The following is a 17,825-nucleotide window of genomic DNA, read 5'->3' on the forward strand; positions in this document are numbered from 1 at the left end:
AATCTTTGTTTTGTGACTAATATTCCAGACATAGAAAAAAGTTTCCTTTGATGTTGGTTGAGTGTTAAGAATGTATCCAAAAACATCTTCAGGTGGGGCCATTAGGGTCCATGTTGCTTTGCATAAGCTCATAATCTTTCTTTTTTTTTTTTTTTGTACAGACAGGTTTTCTTTTTTTATTTTCTAGCGACTCTTTGCATTGAATATTTCTTTTTTTAAAATTTTAATGAAGTATAGGTGATTTACAGTGTTGTGTTAATTTCTGCCGTACAGCAAAGTGATTCAGTTATACATATGTGTTCTTATATTCTTTTTTAAAAGTGAAAATATTTTGTCTACTTGCTCTGATTTTGACTTTGCCATTGGAATCAATATTGTTTTGCTAATTCAAATTTGTGACAATATTCACATCTTTAAAAAAATTTTTAATTGAACTAATTAACATACAATATGATGTTAATTTCAGGTAATACAACATAATGATTCAATATTAATATTCACATCTTCTCTGCATTTCTCTTGTTAAAATACTTACAAAGAACTATAACCTATAGCAAATACAAACACTGGAAAACACTGAGCAAACATTTTTTGAGTAGTACTAAAATAATGGAACATTTGCCTCTGAGCAAGATTCAACGCTACACAGAATCATGTGTCAGAATTGCCAATTTAAGGGCTTATTTTACTTCTAAAATTTGATATTTCTTGGACCATCACTTACAAGGTTTATATAAAATATACTGTGCAAATAAACTTATTAGTATTTATTTTATTTGCAAGAGTGACTCACTGTTAGCACACAGGGCCATGAACACACATGCTTTATAAACACATTCATAACATAGCAACAGTTACAAACAATACTAACTGATTAGATCCTAGTCACTTTTCTCCCATGTACTTTTGTCCCGGCCAACCTTAATCTTTACTCTGTGGGTCAGTATTTTCTGCTCTTGCTTTCAACTTGACACTGGTAGATTCTTTCAAACCAGTAATGTCTCTACATTTATTGTTAAGCTTTATTCTCACAGAGAATTATAGTATTTTCTCCTTTTTTTCCAGATTTCTCTGCTGATTTTTTTCTTTCAATTCAGAAGGACATGTAAATTCCCTAAGCAATGCTGAGGAGGAATTCCCACATGGAAACGATATCATTCTCAGTCCACCTCCACCTTAAACTAATTTCAAGGCTTAAAGTACCTTGGACGGTGAAGGTATTAGAGCCCGAGATGTAATTTTGCAGGAGGGCTGGTCCAGTTCTGATTCTCTCTCAGGAGTCTCTGGAATCTTAGCTTATTATAGAAAAGGTCTCCTTTTAGACTCCTTACCTTGCCTTTTGGGCTTTGGGTTATTGACCTCTTCTCTCCAGAGGACCATTGAAACAAAAGCTGAGTTTTCTGGGACTGGTAGATGCCCCAGGGCATTGTAGTTTCTGTGGTTATTTGCCTCTCTGGATTCTAGTTTTCCTTTTGGTTTTGGCCTGTACTCTACCATCTTGTCATTGTGTTGATAGTTTTAAGATTTTTAAATAGTTCGTCTAACTTTTTAAGCTTTCTTTCTGTGAGATGGTTGGCCTAAACTTCAATTATTGGAAATAGAAAGTCCATTATTAGTAGTTTTAGATAAGCTAGTGTTTGGCTATGTCTGAGAATTAGGAGTTTTAAGTTTGGAATTATGTAGAGTCAGGGTAGAATACTAGGAGGCATTTGTGAGTATAGTGTGTTGGGGAATGATATGTCATTGTAGGCTTCAGGATGGTATCGAGTCAATCACTCATTCATCCAGCAAATGCTGGTTAAGTTTTTACCATGTGCCAGGCACTGTGTTAAGGGCAGCATATATAGTAATAAACATAGATGTGTTGTCTGCCTTCCAGGAGCTTCTGGTCAAATGAGTTGCTAATTAATAAGTAGAAGTCCATATCTAAAACACAGTACCTTACTAGTTTAGGAAAGAATTCTTATACCTGAGGCATTCCAAGGAGTCTTCAGAATAATAAATTGCTTAATAATTTAAGCATATAATAATAATTGAGTTCCCTGGTGGCCTAGTTGTTAGGATTCCGGGCTTTCACTGCCATGGCCCGGGTTTAATCCCTGGTCGGGGAACTGAGATCCCGCAAGCTGTGGGGCATGGCCAAAACAAAAACAAAACCAAAAATGGTACCTTCAAATCTGATAAATAGTTTGGCTTCTGAAGCAGTAGAAATATTCAGCGTTAGTCCACAGACTTTTCAGATTTACCAGTACAAGTTACTTTTAGAAGCCCTTATTAGAACTACATCCTGTGGCCCTGAGAGAATCTCATTTTAGCATATCATAGTCCTTTTCTACCTCGAGGAGAGGTTCACATGCCTGAATTGGACAGTCAGGGTTGTACATTCATTTCTTTACTCAGCAAACATTTCTTCAGCACATAGTATGACCCAGGCACTGGCTATACACTGATTAATAAAAAGGATATAGTCATAGTATCATTCATATTTGTGTATCTTTGAAACTCTATTGATCATACTGACATTGACCTCTGTATTTAATTACACTGTCTCTCTGTCTTGCTGCCTTTGAATTATGGCCATAGTTAATTTCCGTGTGGGCCAAGACCCTGTTCTAAATCAGTGCAGTGGTTGGTAAATTATAGAGTCAGCCTCTTCCGCATCAGGAACCTTGCTCTTAAACGTCTCGCCTTAAGGTGATGCCAGGAAGAAGGTTGACCAGAGACTCTCGGGGTAATTTTTAATTTGAATTTTAAATGACTGTTGCACATCAGATCAGAATATGTTTTTCAGGAAAGTAACATTTTCACCAAGATATTGGGTGAGATCTAAGGTCCACTAAAGAGAGCCATTAGGTTAACCAGTTGGAGAATGACTGATATGGAATAATAACATCTTTACACTGAAGTGATACATAATATTCCAGACAGATTTTTAAAAATTGAAAGTATGGTTTTTCTACATACAGAAGCAATTTATTATTCTGAAGGCTCCTTGGAATGCCTCAGGTATAAGAATTATTTCCCAAACTAGTAAAAGGTAATAGAGTTTAAAAGGTAAAACGTTTTCTGGTCTTTTAAGATATAAAAGTTCATGTAAAAGAAATAATGATTTTTCTTCCTAGTTTGTCAGTACATAAGAAAAAAACCAATATCCTCGGCTTTTGTAACATCTAGTTCAGGGTGTTGGCTCAGTAAAAATTAGCTCAGTCACTTGTAATGGATTTTATCTTGGTATAAATCCATAAAACAGCAACCATAGTCAGAAGCCATTCAGAGCCCATGTTGATTCAGGACAGAAGCTAATTTTCCTTTTAGGAGACAGGGTTTAATGTATGTCAAGAAACGTAGCTAGGAATGGTTAACTTACTTATAATTAGCCCGTGACTCACTAGTCTTTGCAGTTTGTAGTGTGGCTTTGTGAACATTTCTTCACCTCAGCTCCAGGCAGAGGGGTGGAGAAACTGGAATAGCTCCAGGGACTTCAAGTATGGGTTTCAGATTTCACCCAGGCTTTGCAGCACTTAGTGAAAGGACCTGCCTCTAGCTAGCCTCCTACCTGAGCCACAGGCATTCCTGCTGCCCACTGGTTACCTGAGCGTGTTGACTACTACTGTTCACTTTGCCAGATGTAGCAAGACCCCAAAGATAAAAAACTCTGGGGCAGTCATTTATTCAATAAATACTGTTGAGCTCCTGCTATATTCCAGGCAGTGTTCTAGAGTTATAGCGGCGATCTCTGCCCCCATGGGGAGAGACAAACAATAAGTAAAAAATATGCGTATTATTAGGAGGCAAAAGAACCTATGGAATCAGGGAAGTGACTTTTGAGTGAAAATCTGAATGATTGTAGGAAGCCAGCCAAGCCATTTTGGGGGGTGGGGGAGATTATTTCAGGCAGCTAAAACAGCAAGTTTAAGAGTGTGCTTGTTGTTTGAGGAATAGCAAGGAGGCCAGTTCAACTCGAGCAAAGGCATGGGCTTTGTAGCCCATCATTCGGAGTAAGACGAGAAGCCCCAGGAAGGTTCTGAGCAGGGGAGCAACATGATCTGACGTAGAACTTTACAGAGTCACTCTGGCTGCAGCGTTGAGAAAAGACAGAAGTGCAGAGGCAGAGAGACCAGTTAGGAGGCTACTGTAATGATCCAGGCAAGAGGTGATGGTAGCTTGCACCAGGATGGCAGAGTGGGGTTGAGGAGAAGTGCTCAGTTATTTTGAGCATCATGTATAAGGTATATTTGAGTTGGAGCCAGTAGGACTTGCTGGTGGGTTGGATGTGAGGTGAAAGAGATGAGGATGGCCCTGAGATTGAGCAACTGGAAGGATTGGAGTTGCCAGTAATTTCTCAATTAATGGTGAAGAGTGCAGGAGATGCTGGTTGGTGGGGGAGGTGGGACAAGGCAGAGGTCAACTGCACAATTTGATACACAGGCCAGAGTTCAGAGGAGTTAGGCCTGGAGACATAAATTTGGGACAAATGAATTTTGACAGCACATAGACAAAATTCTTTCAGCACATAGACATTATTTAAAGTCATGACATTTAATGAGATTACTTAAAAAAAAAAAAAAAGTATAGATAGAGAAAAAGAGAAGAGGCCCAGGGGGTGAGCTGTCTGGAAGATAGGAACTGAAAGAGTAGGATGATGACAGCAGTTATAAATAATTGAGCACTTACACTTTGTCAAACAATGTGCTAGGTGCTTTTATACACTTTTCCCAGTTCCCAAAATTGTCCACATCTGACAGATGAGAAAACTGAGGTTTGCCCGAAGTCTCACAGTTGGTAAGTGGGAGAGCCAGGATTCAGATTCAGGTGGGTTTCACTGTACAGCTTTATGTACATTCTCACTGTGCCACAGCGAAGTGCCACCGTGTTTTGACTTAAGGAGGGATTGCTTGACCTCTGAGAGTGGGTGGTAGGAAGCAACAGTTGGAAAACTCAGATCTACAAGTGCTCAAGGTGGAAGGATCCCAACTGACTCTTGCCACCTTACTTCCAAAATAATTTATGCCAGCAGTAACATTTTTAGTACTCTCATTGGTTGAAAGCTATTTGCTAAATTACATATATCTGTGGATTTAAGAGCATAGATGTATGTATTGACATATATATTTTTAAAATATTTAATCCTTCCTCACAGATATACTTTTGACTGTTGGCTTATCAAGAAGTTACTTAAATTTCCAAAGTGTTTACTCATTCATACTAGTAACATCCCCAAGCTGCTCACGGTTTCCAGTTTCTCTATTTGAACCTCACCTAACTCACCTTTAAGTTCATCAGAAGGTTTAAACTCTAAAACATCTTGAATGCTTCTCACAGCCCTGTCCATTCAGAACATTTACATCCTTCAACGTATATCAGATCCCCCCAACACCTCTTATTTTCCTGTATTCCAGTCTTTATTTCTTTTTTACAGTGCTCTCAGACTCTTTTCTCTGTGTTTCTGCCTTCCCCTATCCCAGTCAGTTGTCTTTTCATTAGTCCATAGTCTCTTCCTTTACTGGGGAACTTACTTTTTGATCTTAAGTATCTGTCTTCTCCCTCATTTCCAGACCCTCTTCCCACTTAGCTGGAGGCTGTTGCTGTATTGAGATCCCTCGAGCTACTTTAACCTTAATGATAGGGTCTTCTTTACAACTCCTCCTAATTAACCCTTAGGGCGAGAGGCAGCTGCACTAAGAGTGGAAACCACATTCCTAGTCAAGGAATTTCTTGAATTCCTCCTGTGTGCTAGGTAACTGGGTACAAAGGAAAAGACCAGGGGCAGCCAATGTTTAGGAATGTGGAAGACAAGGGAGATGAACTAGCAAAGGAAAAGGAGCAGCCAGTCAAGTGAAGGAAGAGCTTCAAGAAAGAGAAAGTGACTGTGTCCAAAAGCTACTGAGAGGCCAAGTAAGATGAAGTCTCAGAAATGACCGTTGCATTGGATGACCTTGTCAAGGGCAGTTTCAGTAAAGTGATAACAAAGGGATAAAAGCCTTATTGGAATGGATTAAAGATAGAGTGAGAGGTAAGGAAATAGAGGCATTGAGTATTTGGCTTGCTCAAGTCTTTCAAAGCAGAAGTTGTTTGTAAGATGGGAAACAGGACTACCCTGGTGGCACAGTGGTTAAGAATCCGCCTGCCAATGCAGGGGACACGGGTTTGAGCCCTGGTCCGGGAAGAGCCCACGTGCCGCGGAGCAACTAAGCCCGTGCGCCACAACTACTGAGCCTGCGCTCTAGAGCCCGCAAGCCACAACTACTGAGCCCGCGTGCCACAACTGCTGAAGCCTGTGTTCCTAGAGCCCGTGTTCCACAGCAAGAGAAGCCACCACAATGAGAAGCCCGCGCACCGCAACAGAGTAGCCCCCGCTCACCGCAACTAGAGAAAGCCCGTGTGTAGCAACAAAGACCCAATACAGCCAAAAATAAATAAATAAATAAAATATTTTAAAAGATGGGAAACATTCATAGGCTCATGAGACTGATGGTTAGAGTGGGCACACTGAAGAGCAGGAGAGGGAGGGCCTAATTGCCGAAACAAAGTCTTTGAGGGGTCAGGAGGGAGTGGATCAGTGAACCAACAGAGAGATTGGCCTGTTATCAGAGCAGAGACAGTTCTTCCATTCTAACAAGAGGGAAAGCAGAGCAGATGGGTACAGATGCAGGTAGGATGGTAGATTTGATGGTGAAAAGATGAAGAAACAGGCTTAGAGAGCTTAAGTAACTTTCCCAAGATTATACAGCTAGTTAGTGGCAGTCAGGATTCAGAAGAAAGCACAGTGCTTTTAACTTGTAAGCTCTCCTGCCCTCTGCCTCGCATCTAGCATGTGCCCAATAAATATGACCACAATCAACTCATTAAACATGGGAGTACCTCTTGTGCCCTACGTACAGAGCTGTGCTGGAGATTGGACGTGGTCCTTGCCCTCAAGCTTTCAGTGTAATAAAAGGAGGTAAACAAGTATAATAAAGTAACAGGTAAGATGAGAGGGATATTTGCATGGTGCTCTGGAAAATAGCAGGAACTGTGGGAATCAGCGTCACTGGGGCAGAGTCTTAGAAAGTGAGGAGGAGTTGATCATCAGGCTGGAGGAACCACGTGGGCAGTTACAGAGATACTGTGAAAAGTTTAGGTAATTACCTGTTCTTACTAGATTTATTGATTGATTTATTTTTTACTGTCTCCTCCCTTTTGTTCCTTTACCTTTCCTCTATTTTCTGCCTCTTTTCTCTCATCCTCCAAATCCTGCTGCCCCACCTTCACTTCTAGCATTATGTTGGGAGAATTTCTATCCACGGATGGGGATTGTAGCTGATCACCCACCCTATAGTAACAAGTAACAAACATCATGGCAGAGTGCTGCTCAGGGCTTTTGAAGAGGGCCTGTGGAATGTGACTGTTGTTTCAAGTGAAAGGAAAGATAACTATCTACAAAGTTGTATTTCACCAGTAGGACTAGGACTGGGAAAAATGGGAAAGTTATTTCTCCTTTATGCTCCTCGTTCCCTTGGGCCACATTTCTTTGCACACAGATTTATCACATGAAAAGAGCAACCCTTTCACAGCTTTTGATTAGTTCTGGGTCTCAGTAATGAGGCAAACCTGAGGCAGTTTACATTTTTATACAGACTATATCTTTAAAAGTCCCACAGGCAGTAGGGCTTAGAAAGAGAGAAGAGGGGGTGAGGTGGGGAGAGGGGAGCTCCATATTATAACCAGCTTTCACTCTCCACTCATCCAAAGATCATTTCTTTTTACCTTTGTGTAACCTTTACTACTGGATTGTTTTATAACTAGTATCCTTCTTACCTGTAATTTATCCTCTTTTTTTTCCTGTTCTCTTGGCCGATTTACTAGGTGTGTTTCTTATGCTAGCCTTATCAAAGACTTTTAAGTTGCCAAAGGAAACTCTGTTTTCCATAACAGTTAGGGAAAGATAAATCTTTACTTTTAACTTAGAAATAAGTAAGATCGTAGAATTTTAGATTTAAAGTGGCAGAGAAACTATTAACTTCTTCATTTTACACATAAGAAAACTGACAGCCAGAGAAGTTAAGCACAGCTACAAACTGGTTATTAGCAGAAATTGAACTTCTAGAAGCTAGCTGTCCTAATTCCTCCTCCCACGTGCCCTCTTTTACACTGTTCCTCTGTATAACTCATAGTCAAAGCTGTCCTCCCAGATTATGTTGTCATCCTATTGGTTTGTGAACCAAATCACAGTCTTTATTGGGTTTAGGCAGTAGGTTTTAGATTATTGAACCAATCGATACTGGAAAGTCTTTCTGTTACTGTGCTGGTACAAGTGCTCACCGCAGTTGGGTGGTGAGGGTCAGCACTGGGGCAGGGTGGAAGTAGGCCAGGACTGGAGACAAAGAGGGAATGGCAGTGTGGAGCGAGGTGTGTGCACACTTGCCTCGGCAGTGGTCCACCCCTGAATTAGACCATGATAGAGTGTACTTGTTTGTTTACTTGGTTTGAGGGAAATTAAGGCTTTCCTACTTTTTTTTTTTTTTTTTTGCGGTACGCGGGCCTCTCACTGTTGTGGCCTTTCCCGTTGCGGAGCACAGGCTCCGGACGCGCAGGCTCAGCGGCCATGGCTCACGGGCCCAGCCGCTCCGCGTCATGTGGGATCTTCCTGGACCGGCGCACGAACCCGTGTCCCCTGCATCGGCAGGCAGACTCTCAACCACTGCGCCACCAGGGAAGCCCTTTCCTACGTTTTTGAGATACTCCTCTGAGTCTAGTGCCGTAAAGTCAGACAGATCTGGGTTCAAATTATGGCCCCTCCTTGTACTAGTTTATGTGATCTTGGACAGGTTTTTCAAAGTCTCAGAGATTCTTTCTTTATCTGTGGTAAAATAAAGATAATATAATATCCTCCTTACAGTTAGTGAAGATCAAAAAACATTTATATCAACTTCCTAGCCCCTTATCCTGATCCTGGCACTTAGTACACACTTGACAACACGGCGGCAGCTGCCAGGGCTGTTGCTACTACTGCAACAGAACTATGGAACAAAAACCTTTGCATGAAAATCAGATTTAACAATCTAGAGGTTCATTCAGTAACTATTAGTGTAGAACCTAAAAGGTGTGTAACAGCACATTAGGTATTTGAGGAAAGGAAAAAGGAGTTTCGAGGAAAATAGAAGCATGGATTTTTAAAACTGAAGGAATCAACGACGTCATTGAGGCCAGCTGCCTCATTTTATAGATGGGTGGGTTGAGTCCCTGAGAGAATAAGTGGTTTACCCAAGAGTAAACATCTCATTATTGACAAAGCATATAACCCTGGTCTCCTTAGGGTACTTACATTGTTTCACAAATAGGGATTAGGTAAAAGTTCAGGGATACTTGATAGATGACCAGATAGCTAAAAGAGTAATCTTACTAAAGACTCTCTTAGCATGTCACTCCCCTCTTCAGAAACCTTCAGTGACTCTTTATTATCCATTGAATAAAATAAGTGGCGTTCGAGTCCCTTGGGATCTGCTGCAACCTACCCCTCCAGCATGATCCCTGTTACTTTTTCCCTGTTACTTATTCTTCAGTGTTCCCCATTACCTAGTTCTCTATATGTGAAAAGTCTTTGGAAACCCTGCTTATGCTTGAAGGCACAGCTCAAATGCTACCACTTCCATGAAACCTCCAGTTGTCCCACCAGGGACTTCTGCTTTGTTGCCGTTGCCATTTGTGTTTGTTACAGCACTTTTCACATGCAATCTTACTTTACAGCGTGTTGCTCCTGCAGAGGGTAAGAGACAGAGACCAACGTCATCCTTTTCTCTTCCACAGTGCTTCACATCAAATAATCTAATGTTTGATGAATTCAAAATGGTATTTTTATGCCCACCTTTCTGATTTCCAGCCTCATTCTCCAGTTCCTAAATATGCTATATGAATTAGATGGAAAAGAGATTTAGGAGATGAATGGTTTTGATGCTTCTCTGGCATGACACGTATCAAGGAAAGTGTGAAAACATATATAACTGTATTCCTCTGGGAAAGAGCTTTTACACTATAAAATTCCATACACCAGATCAGAATAACAGACGTACTTTTTCTTTCCTGAGTGGGATAAGCCAGTGTATCTGCAGACAGGAGCTTGAACAGCTTGTGATTTGAGTATACACTAATGGGTAACCTGAATCCCATAAAAGCAAAGCTCTCAAAGGCGGAAGAGTCCTGCCGCTAACTAAAGGGAAGGGGAGTCCCGAAGAGTTTCAGATGTCCAAGGAGAGTAGAAAGCCAAACTTGGAGGACAGGTAGTGGAGGTCCCGTTTGAGCTGCACATGAAAGCATTTATTCATACCCCTGATTGATTACTAAAGGATTAAAGAGGCAGATGAGACTGTTACATGATCTTACCTCGGGCTTTTAAAGGGGGCTGTTTCTCTTTCACTCCGCTTTTTCTGCAAAAAAAATGCTTCTTACCTTCAGCTCATAAAGCAGCCAAGCCTGTTTGACCAGCTTGAGGGAAACACCAAACAAAGCTGCCAACTCCAATCATGTGAACGCTAGTTACTAATTACCTTCTGGGCTCCCTGGGGAAAGATAGAGCAGCCCACTGATTGGATCCTGAGGTCGAAATAACCTCACATCTCCCCGTGCTCCAACTGGAGTAGCAAGAAGAACGTTTAAAGTGCTTTGGGAGACATTTTAAGACACTTTAAGAAGGACAGATTCATCCTTAGGCTACACTGCACCTGTCCACGTCTCAGTTCAACCCAGGCCCATGGAAGAGAGTGATAAAGCGTGTGTCTTTGAGCACAGTGAATATGTGTGAAACCCATGAGATGAGGAAAGAAAGAGAACTGGAGGAGAAAGGGCACTGGAGCTCCAGCTCGGAGTATGAAGATTGCAGAAGTCTACAGAAAAGGGACCTTACAGCGCTGGATGGACTTTACAGAGAAGGTGACTTGGATTCCAGATACCAGTCCACAGGGCATAATCGACCCTACAGAAAAAGGCATTGTGGATACTGGGATTTTGAGCAGAGTGAACCAAGCTATATGGACAATGAGGAAGCAAAGGAAAGTAGAAAGGACTGTATGTACCACGGAAGTGTGACTCCAGGCTGTAATGATTATAAGAATTCAGAAAACGTAGATTATGGGAATCCGAACCCTGCGACTAAGGATGATTGGTTTGCAGGAAGCCCAGATGTAACCTCGAAAGCTGGAGGATATGGGGAGACGAATGGCTGCATAAATCGTAAGAATCTGAATCGTAATCCCGAGGACTCTAAAGAAACTGGACAATGGACTGGCTACAGGGGTCTGGATGATTCTGTGGAGAATTTTGGTCAACCTCAAAACCGGCATATTGATTGCAGGAATTTTAATTATGATCTTGAGGATTGTAAAGAAACTAATTTTTATTATAGCGACCTCAATGATTTATATCATGTTCCTGGGAATTATACTAATGGTCAGTCTGCAGACTTCCCAGACTTGAATGGTGTCAGTGAAGGTAATGACTTTGTCAAATACTGTGACAGGGACAGGAATGTTTATCAAAATGATAAAATCGATCTCAAAGTGAAGACTCATGCCGGGGATCAGAGTAATTTTGATATGGAGAATAGAGGCTCTGATACTCTATTTGCAAACTGTGAATATAAATTTCAGAATTACAGAGGAACAGATTCTCTCCACCAAATGAAGACTTTGGAGTGTAATGGCATTGACAGACTAGGAATGATGGCACCTGGGAGCGGAGGGGTCATCCCGGAGGGTCTGCGGAATCAGTGGACCAGGGGGAGCCAAGGAGAACATCATCGTGGCGTTCCTCGGGGCGATCCATTAGAGAAGAATAGCTGGCAGTTAGAGGAAGAGAGAAAATTAAATGGCCCAGAGACTTGGAAAAGGAATAGCCGCTTCCGCAGCACAGCACCCAGCACGCTGAGATGCTCAGAATTTGTGCAAAACAGGAAGAGAGCCCAAGGTATGAACTCAGCCAGCCTTCTTAGAGGATAAGACCTGGAAATAGATAAAAGGGGTGATGGTTCTACCAGGTACCAGGTACATTTGTATACTTAAGGAACCTGGCCCCCAAAATTCTTATTAAGTGTATCTTGAGTGAGAACAGCCTTAGAGATTTAATTCTTCTGGGTGGCAAGTTCACAGAGCGAGAGCGTGCATAATAGCGCTGTAAATTTGTGACATGGCTTTCAAAATCAAACTGTTGTCATGGGAACTCTCCTTTACCTTTCTTGGTTTTTGTCAGGGTCTCTAATCCCAGGTATCTTTCCTTTTTTACTTTAATATCTTTTGTTTGTCTTATGGAGACGGCAAGTTCTTTACCAGGGCACCAAGTGAAAATTTATTTTCCTGGCGTGTTCTTTCTCTCAATCCCTGCACTTTAGACATTAGGGGGAAAGAAGACTTAACTTGTTTTATAGTTTGTTCATTCCTTGACATTCAGGAATCTTAAGTGAATGGTGAGCACTAAAACCCTTGTGGAAATGAGAAGATTATTTATATTCTTCATGGTGCTTTGTACACCATGAAGGTATTCAGATGGCTTCAGATGGCTTCATCTCACTGAGCTTTAACTAAGGTATCTGTAAAATGGGGATATTAAGAGTCTTTTATCATTAGAGGTTCGTTCTTTCTTGCCAGTTTGTCTTCTCTTCTCCAGGTCTCAAATGAACTATGTTTATTTTATTTTGTTGTTGTTCCTGTTAAATCTTTAATTTTTTTTTTAATATGTGTTATACTCATGCCAAGCAGACTTTCTGGTTTTGGCCAATTTGGGGGGAGTCCAGCATATGATGAGAGGAGAAGGATTAGAGTCAGAAAATGTGAACGATCTGGAAAATCCATGTCACACCTTCCTCCCAAGTGAAGCTTTCTCATCCACGTCTCCTTCAGAATAGGCCCACTGGTTAGATTTGTGGTGGGGGCCACTGAAAACGTAAGTCCCTGGTGTGATCCTGGAACTGCCAGTGGGTTATCCAGTGGTCTTTCAACACAGGCTTGACGTAACTTGAATTTCCAGGGCACCATTTTGGACAAAGCAGGCTTTCTACCTGTATTTATAAAGATAAAAATGAAACCCGGCTTTAGTTGGGAGGCTGAGATATTTAGCAGCTAGGTGTTTTTTCCTAGGTGCATTTTTGCTCTGAAATGATAGGGTTTGGATGACTTCTAAATTCCTTCCAGCTCAAAAAAAAAAAAAAAAAATCTGATTCTGTGATTCCTTAGGTTAGTTTTTGCATCGTTCCTTTTCCCTTCCCCCACAGCCATTCCTTAGATGAACTTTGTTTCCTATCTTTAGTTCCTTATTGTATTAAGCCTCCTAACTGTGTTTATTCTGTTTGACTTAGGAGTCAAACCCTTCTCTCGGGAGTGTTGTAATATGCCCTATGAGCTCTCTGAAATCAGCTCAGTTCCACCTTATACCATTTCCATTTTTACAACTCTCTCTCTACTTGAGGACTTAACTAACTTTTGATAGTATATTCATATTGACACCCCTTTTTATACTGCTAATATCCTCCTTGACTTGTAACAAAATCTTAGTCTATCCCAGAGATCTTTTTGTTTTCTAATGTTCTTTGCTAGCTGTTTTACAGCACATGTGCCACTGCCCTTCCTGAAAGTTACACAGTTACAACAGTTGATTACAGAAAGGAAACAAGCTTTGGAGTTGGTCTTCTGCCTTGAATGCACATCTCAGCTCCACCATTTACTAATAGTGTAACTTTAGAAGAATTACTTAGCTTCTCCTAGCTTTGGATTTCTTATTTGTAAAATGAAGGTGATCATACCTGTCTCATAGTGAGATAATATAAATAAAACACTTAACATGTCTGGAACATAGTAGGTGCTCATAAGTTATGATTTCTTCATCTTTTATCTACCCACCTCTCTTTCCCCTTACAAGTCCTTCCCCTACTGTCACTGCATGGTCCCCGCCCTGCTGAGATCCAGGCTGACCCCCCCTCCCCCAACTGGACAGACATCTGCCCTCAGACCCTGTGTTTGCAGGTGTAATTATCCAAGTGGAATGCCCGTGCCTTCCTCTCCCCCACTCTTCCCCACCCTCCACCTGCTGCATCTGAGAGACAAAGCGCTGTTCAGTGCCTGCTCCTCGACCATCTCCCACGCTAGAAACCAAGTTGTTCTGCCAGGGTTTTTCCTTCCCCTCAACTGTCTTATCAGTTTCTCCTGTGAAGGCCTCAAGCTTAGATTTTTGTTAGGGCAGGTTTGTTATGGTTTTGCCCTTAGTCCTAGGGTGTGGCTCCTCGTCCTGGGAGGTGGGCCTTACTCCTAAGGTGCAGCTCTGCAGAGGTTTCTAAGTGGAACACTGGACATATTTATTGAACTTCCTGATTTGAAGGGACTCCGATTTCAAACTGTCTTCCCAGCTGCAGAGAGTTGTGAATATCTGCCGGGCTCTTTAGCCTCCAGCTGTTACCGCTTTCTGCTGGGTTCCCTGGAGTCTCATCACTGCATGCATGCACAGTTCAAGGATTTGAAGGGAATTTCTGCATAGATTTTGAGGCTGTCCTCTCTGCAGCGTCCTCTTTTGCAGGATTTCTCCCTTAACATCAAGCCACTTCAGAGCCCCAGAACCTTTTTGACTCTGCAGCCCAGTAAAATTACCACTTGTTGGATGTCAATTTTTGCTTTATTCTCCAGCATGCTGAAAGACTAGGGATTGCCTTGGGGTAGGGGGAAGAGGTATCAGGTAAATAGGGATCTTACCTAGTTTTCTATCCATGTTTCAAGTCGTATCCCCTCCAGTTTCTGGCTGCTTTTGGTGGCTTTCTAGTGTCTTCACACAGTTTTTTTTTTTTTTTTTTAATCTTTTCCAGAGTTGCTAATAATTTTCAATAGGGAGGTTAGTACAATGTACGTTACTCTACCATTACTAGACCAAAAGTCAACACTAGGATTTTACACTTGCTAATAACATAAATAGTTATGATGGGAAGGGGACCTGGTGCTTCAAATTCCATGTTAACTAGGTTAATTTAAGTGATATTAAGATATCTAAATGAAGAACTCTTACAGAGAGAAATCGGAAGCTGGAATTCAGATGTGAGTTAAGGCTAATGGTTCAAGGTTGGAAGGCTACAACACAAAATCCTCTTATATTATTACTAGAAGGAACCTGACATTTCAACAAGTCCAGTATTTTATACATGTGGGTAACCACCCGTGATTGGGTTTTGAAGTCTATTTAGTGGGTTACAACTAGCATTTTTTGAAAAATAAAATAGAAATGAATAGAAAGTTTCAAGTACATCTCATGTAGTAAAAGTAAGAATGTAATACTTCTGAGTGTGTGTATATACACATACATACATGGATTAGATAAATGTATGTATGTATGTATCTACTGAACCACAATGTAAAATGTGAGTCACAGTATGAAAAAATACTTAAATCCAACTCACTCAGTTTATAAATGAAGAGACAGAGCTCAGAGAAGTTGAACCATGTGGCCAAGGTAACTGGTCGATCCTTAGACCAGGAATAGAAACTGGGTTTGTTGATGCCCAGACCAGTGCTTTTACTACAGCACCACAGTTAAAGCCAGAAGTGCAGGTTTAGATTCATTTCAAATAAATGAACTTAGAAGAACAGAAAAGTATTGTGTTATGGGAGCCAGAGAAGGGCTTCGGATGGAGTGGGTTCAACTGTGTTACATGCGACAAAGCTATGAGAGGATGTGTTCTAAGTAAAGACCTTTGCATTTGGGACATGGGTGAGGAATAGGAGCAACAGAGACACAAGGCATATTACAGGGAGTTTAGGAGGGAAGTGGTGATAAGGGATATATAGTCATCTCTTGGTATCTGTATCTGCAAGGGGTTGGTTCCAAGACCAACACCCTACCCCCACCCTCACACCCTTGCAGATACCAAAATCCACAGATGCTCAAGTCCCTTCGATAAAATGGCATAGTATTTGCAGGTAACCTAATGCACATCCTCCCATATACTTTAATCATCTCAATTACTTATAATACCTAATGCTTTGTAAATGGTTGTAAATGCAATGTAAATGCTGTGTAAACAGTTGCCAGTGTAGCAAATTCAAGTTTTGCTTTGGAACTTTCTGGATTTTAAAAATATTTTCGCTCTGCACTTGGTTGAATCGGCAGATGCAGAACCTGTAGATACAGAGGGCCTACTGTAAAAGCGATTCCTTAAAAGTTTGGACAGTAATTGCAGTGGAGCAAGAAAATCTCCTTGTTTTGTTTTTCTCCCAGGATAAAAAACCTGCGCAGATTTGAAGGCACTTTTCCCAGTGTTGCACAGATAGTTCAAAGTTTTTAAGACTCTCAGAGTCAAGGTTTCTTTTCATTGCAAGTATGTGAATATATCTCTGTAGCTACAGTCTGTATTCAAACTACTGGAATAAAGTATCTGCCAGTCAATCCAAGACATTAGCTTTTTTAAAAAAATATTTATTTACTATTTATTTGGTTACATTGGGTCTTAGATGTGGCACACGGGATCTTCATTGTGGCATGCGGGATCTTTCATTGTGGCACACAGTCTTCTCTCTAGTTGTGGCATGTGGGCTCCAGAGCACAGGGGCTTAGTTGCCTCACAGCATGTGGGATCTTAGTTCCCTGACCAGGGATTGAACCTGCATCCCCTGCATTGGAAGGTGGATTCTTAACCACTGGACCACAAGGGAAGTCCCCAAGGCATTAGCTTTGTATCCTTAATTTCATAGGCTGATTACAAGCCATGAGCATAGAAGTTGCCAAGAGGTCTCTGCCCCTCCAGAGACCAGGGGCCTGCTTCTAGGAATTAACTGGGCAGTAACAAAAGTTCAACAGAATGAACTGTGGCATTTCATCATCAGCAGTAGTAATAGTGGTACCACTTTAATTTACATGCTTTACAGTTTTCAGAGCCCTTTTTGCAGCTTTTATTCTAATTTGGTTCTGTTTTAACAAACATGAGCCATTCATGTATCTTTATCTAACAAATTTACTAAGTACCAAACACTGTACTGTGTTCTGATTAGACAGAAATGGCCTTAAGACCCTGAGGAGGGCTAAGCCTGTTGTTCTGGTACAAGTGGACTGACGCCAGGTACCCTGTGGACCAGCTATTCCCTTTCTCTGTATCCCTCTCTCACAGGCCATCTTTCCTCGAGATGTTTTTGCTGTTCTCTGAGCCTCCGCCTTGGTCTTCTCTAACCACAGACCAACACCTTCCACTTCTATTTTCTACTCCTTCACTAGATTGCACATAACCATAGCTGTCCCAACACTCTCTGGGGCATTCTTGCAGCTTCTGCCTCTGTTCTATCTAATCTGCCTGGTAGTTCTTTTTTTTTTTTTTTTTTTTTTGTGGTATGCGGGCCTCTCCCGTTGCGAAGCACAGGCTCTGAATGTGCAGGCTCAGTGGCCTAGCCACTCCATGGCATGTGGGATCTTCCCGGACCGGGGCACGAACCCGTGTCCCCTGCATTGGCAGGCGAACTCTCAACCACTGCGCCACTAGGGAAGCCCTGCCTGGTAGTTCTTAATTCAAATTCCCAGGAGAGAGTATAATTGACTCAGCTTGAGTTTTTTAGTTAGGCCTCATCATATGAATTAACTGTTCATTGATTAGGTATCCATCCGTGGTCCAAATGGCAGTGGTGAAGGCTGGGATGAGGAATCACCTAGCTTAAATCAGAGCTCTAGGGACTGTTGATGGTGCCGATTTGGTATGTAGAGGGCTCTGGAGGCGGCAGGCTATCTGAGGCTTGGCGAGCTCAGCCCCAGCATTTGGAAATGGGTGGAGATATCTTTTGGTTGTCACAACGGCAGGGTGCAGGGGACTACTTGCATTTATGAGGCAAGGACCAGAGACA

General features: G+C 41.6%; 1 protein-coding gene across 5 annotated transcripts in view; it reads left to right on the forward strand.

Moving 5' to 3' along the window:
• DNMBP (dynamin binding protein) overlaps positions 1-17,825 on the forward strand; it is a 127,982-nt gene that overhangs the window by 64,946 nt on the left and 45,211 nt on the right. Inside the window, exon 1 of one of the 5 annotated variants that reach the window (XM_060100891.1) lies at positions 10,770-11,937. The exons of the other annotated variants lie outside the window; for them this stretch is intronic. Within the exon in view, the coding sequence (XP_059956874.1) occupies positions 10,770-11,937 (1,168 nt within the window). Of the gene's footprint in view, positions 1-10,769; positions 11,938-17,825 lie in introns of those variants that run through there. 5 annotated transcript variants of the gene reach the window in all.

The sequence above is a fragment of the Mesoplodon densirostris genome, chromosome 1 (assembly GCF_025265405.1).
Source record: "Mesoplodon densirostris isolate mMesDen1 chromosome 1, mMesDen1 primary haplotype, whole genome shotgun sequence".
Taxonomy (NCBI): domain Eukaryota; kingdom Metazoa; phylum Chordata; class Mammalia; order Artiodactyla; family Ziphiidae; genus Mesoplodon; species Mesoplodon densirostris.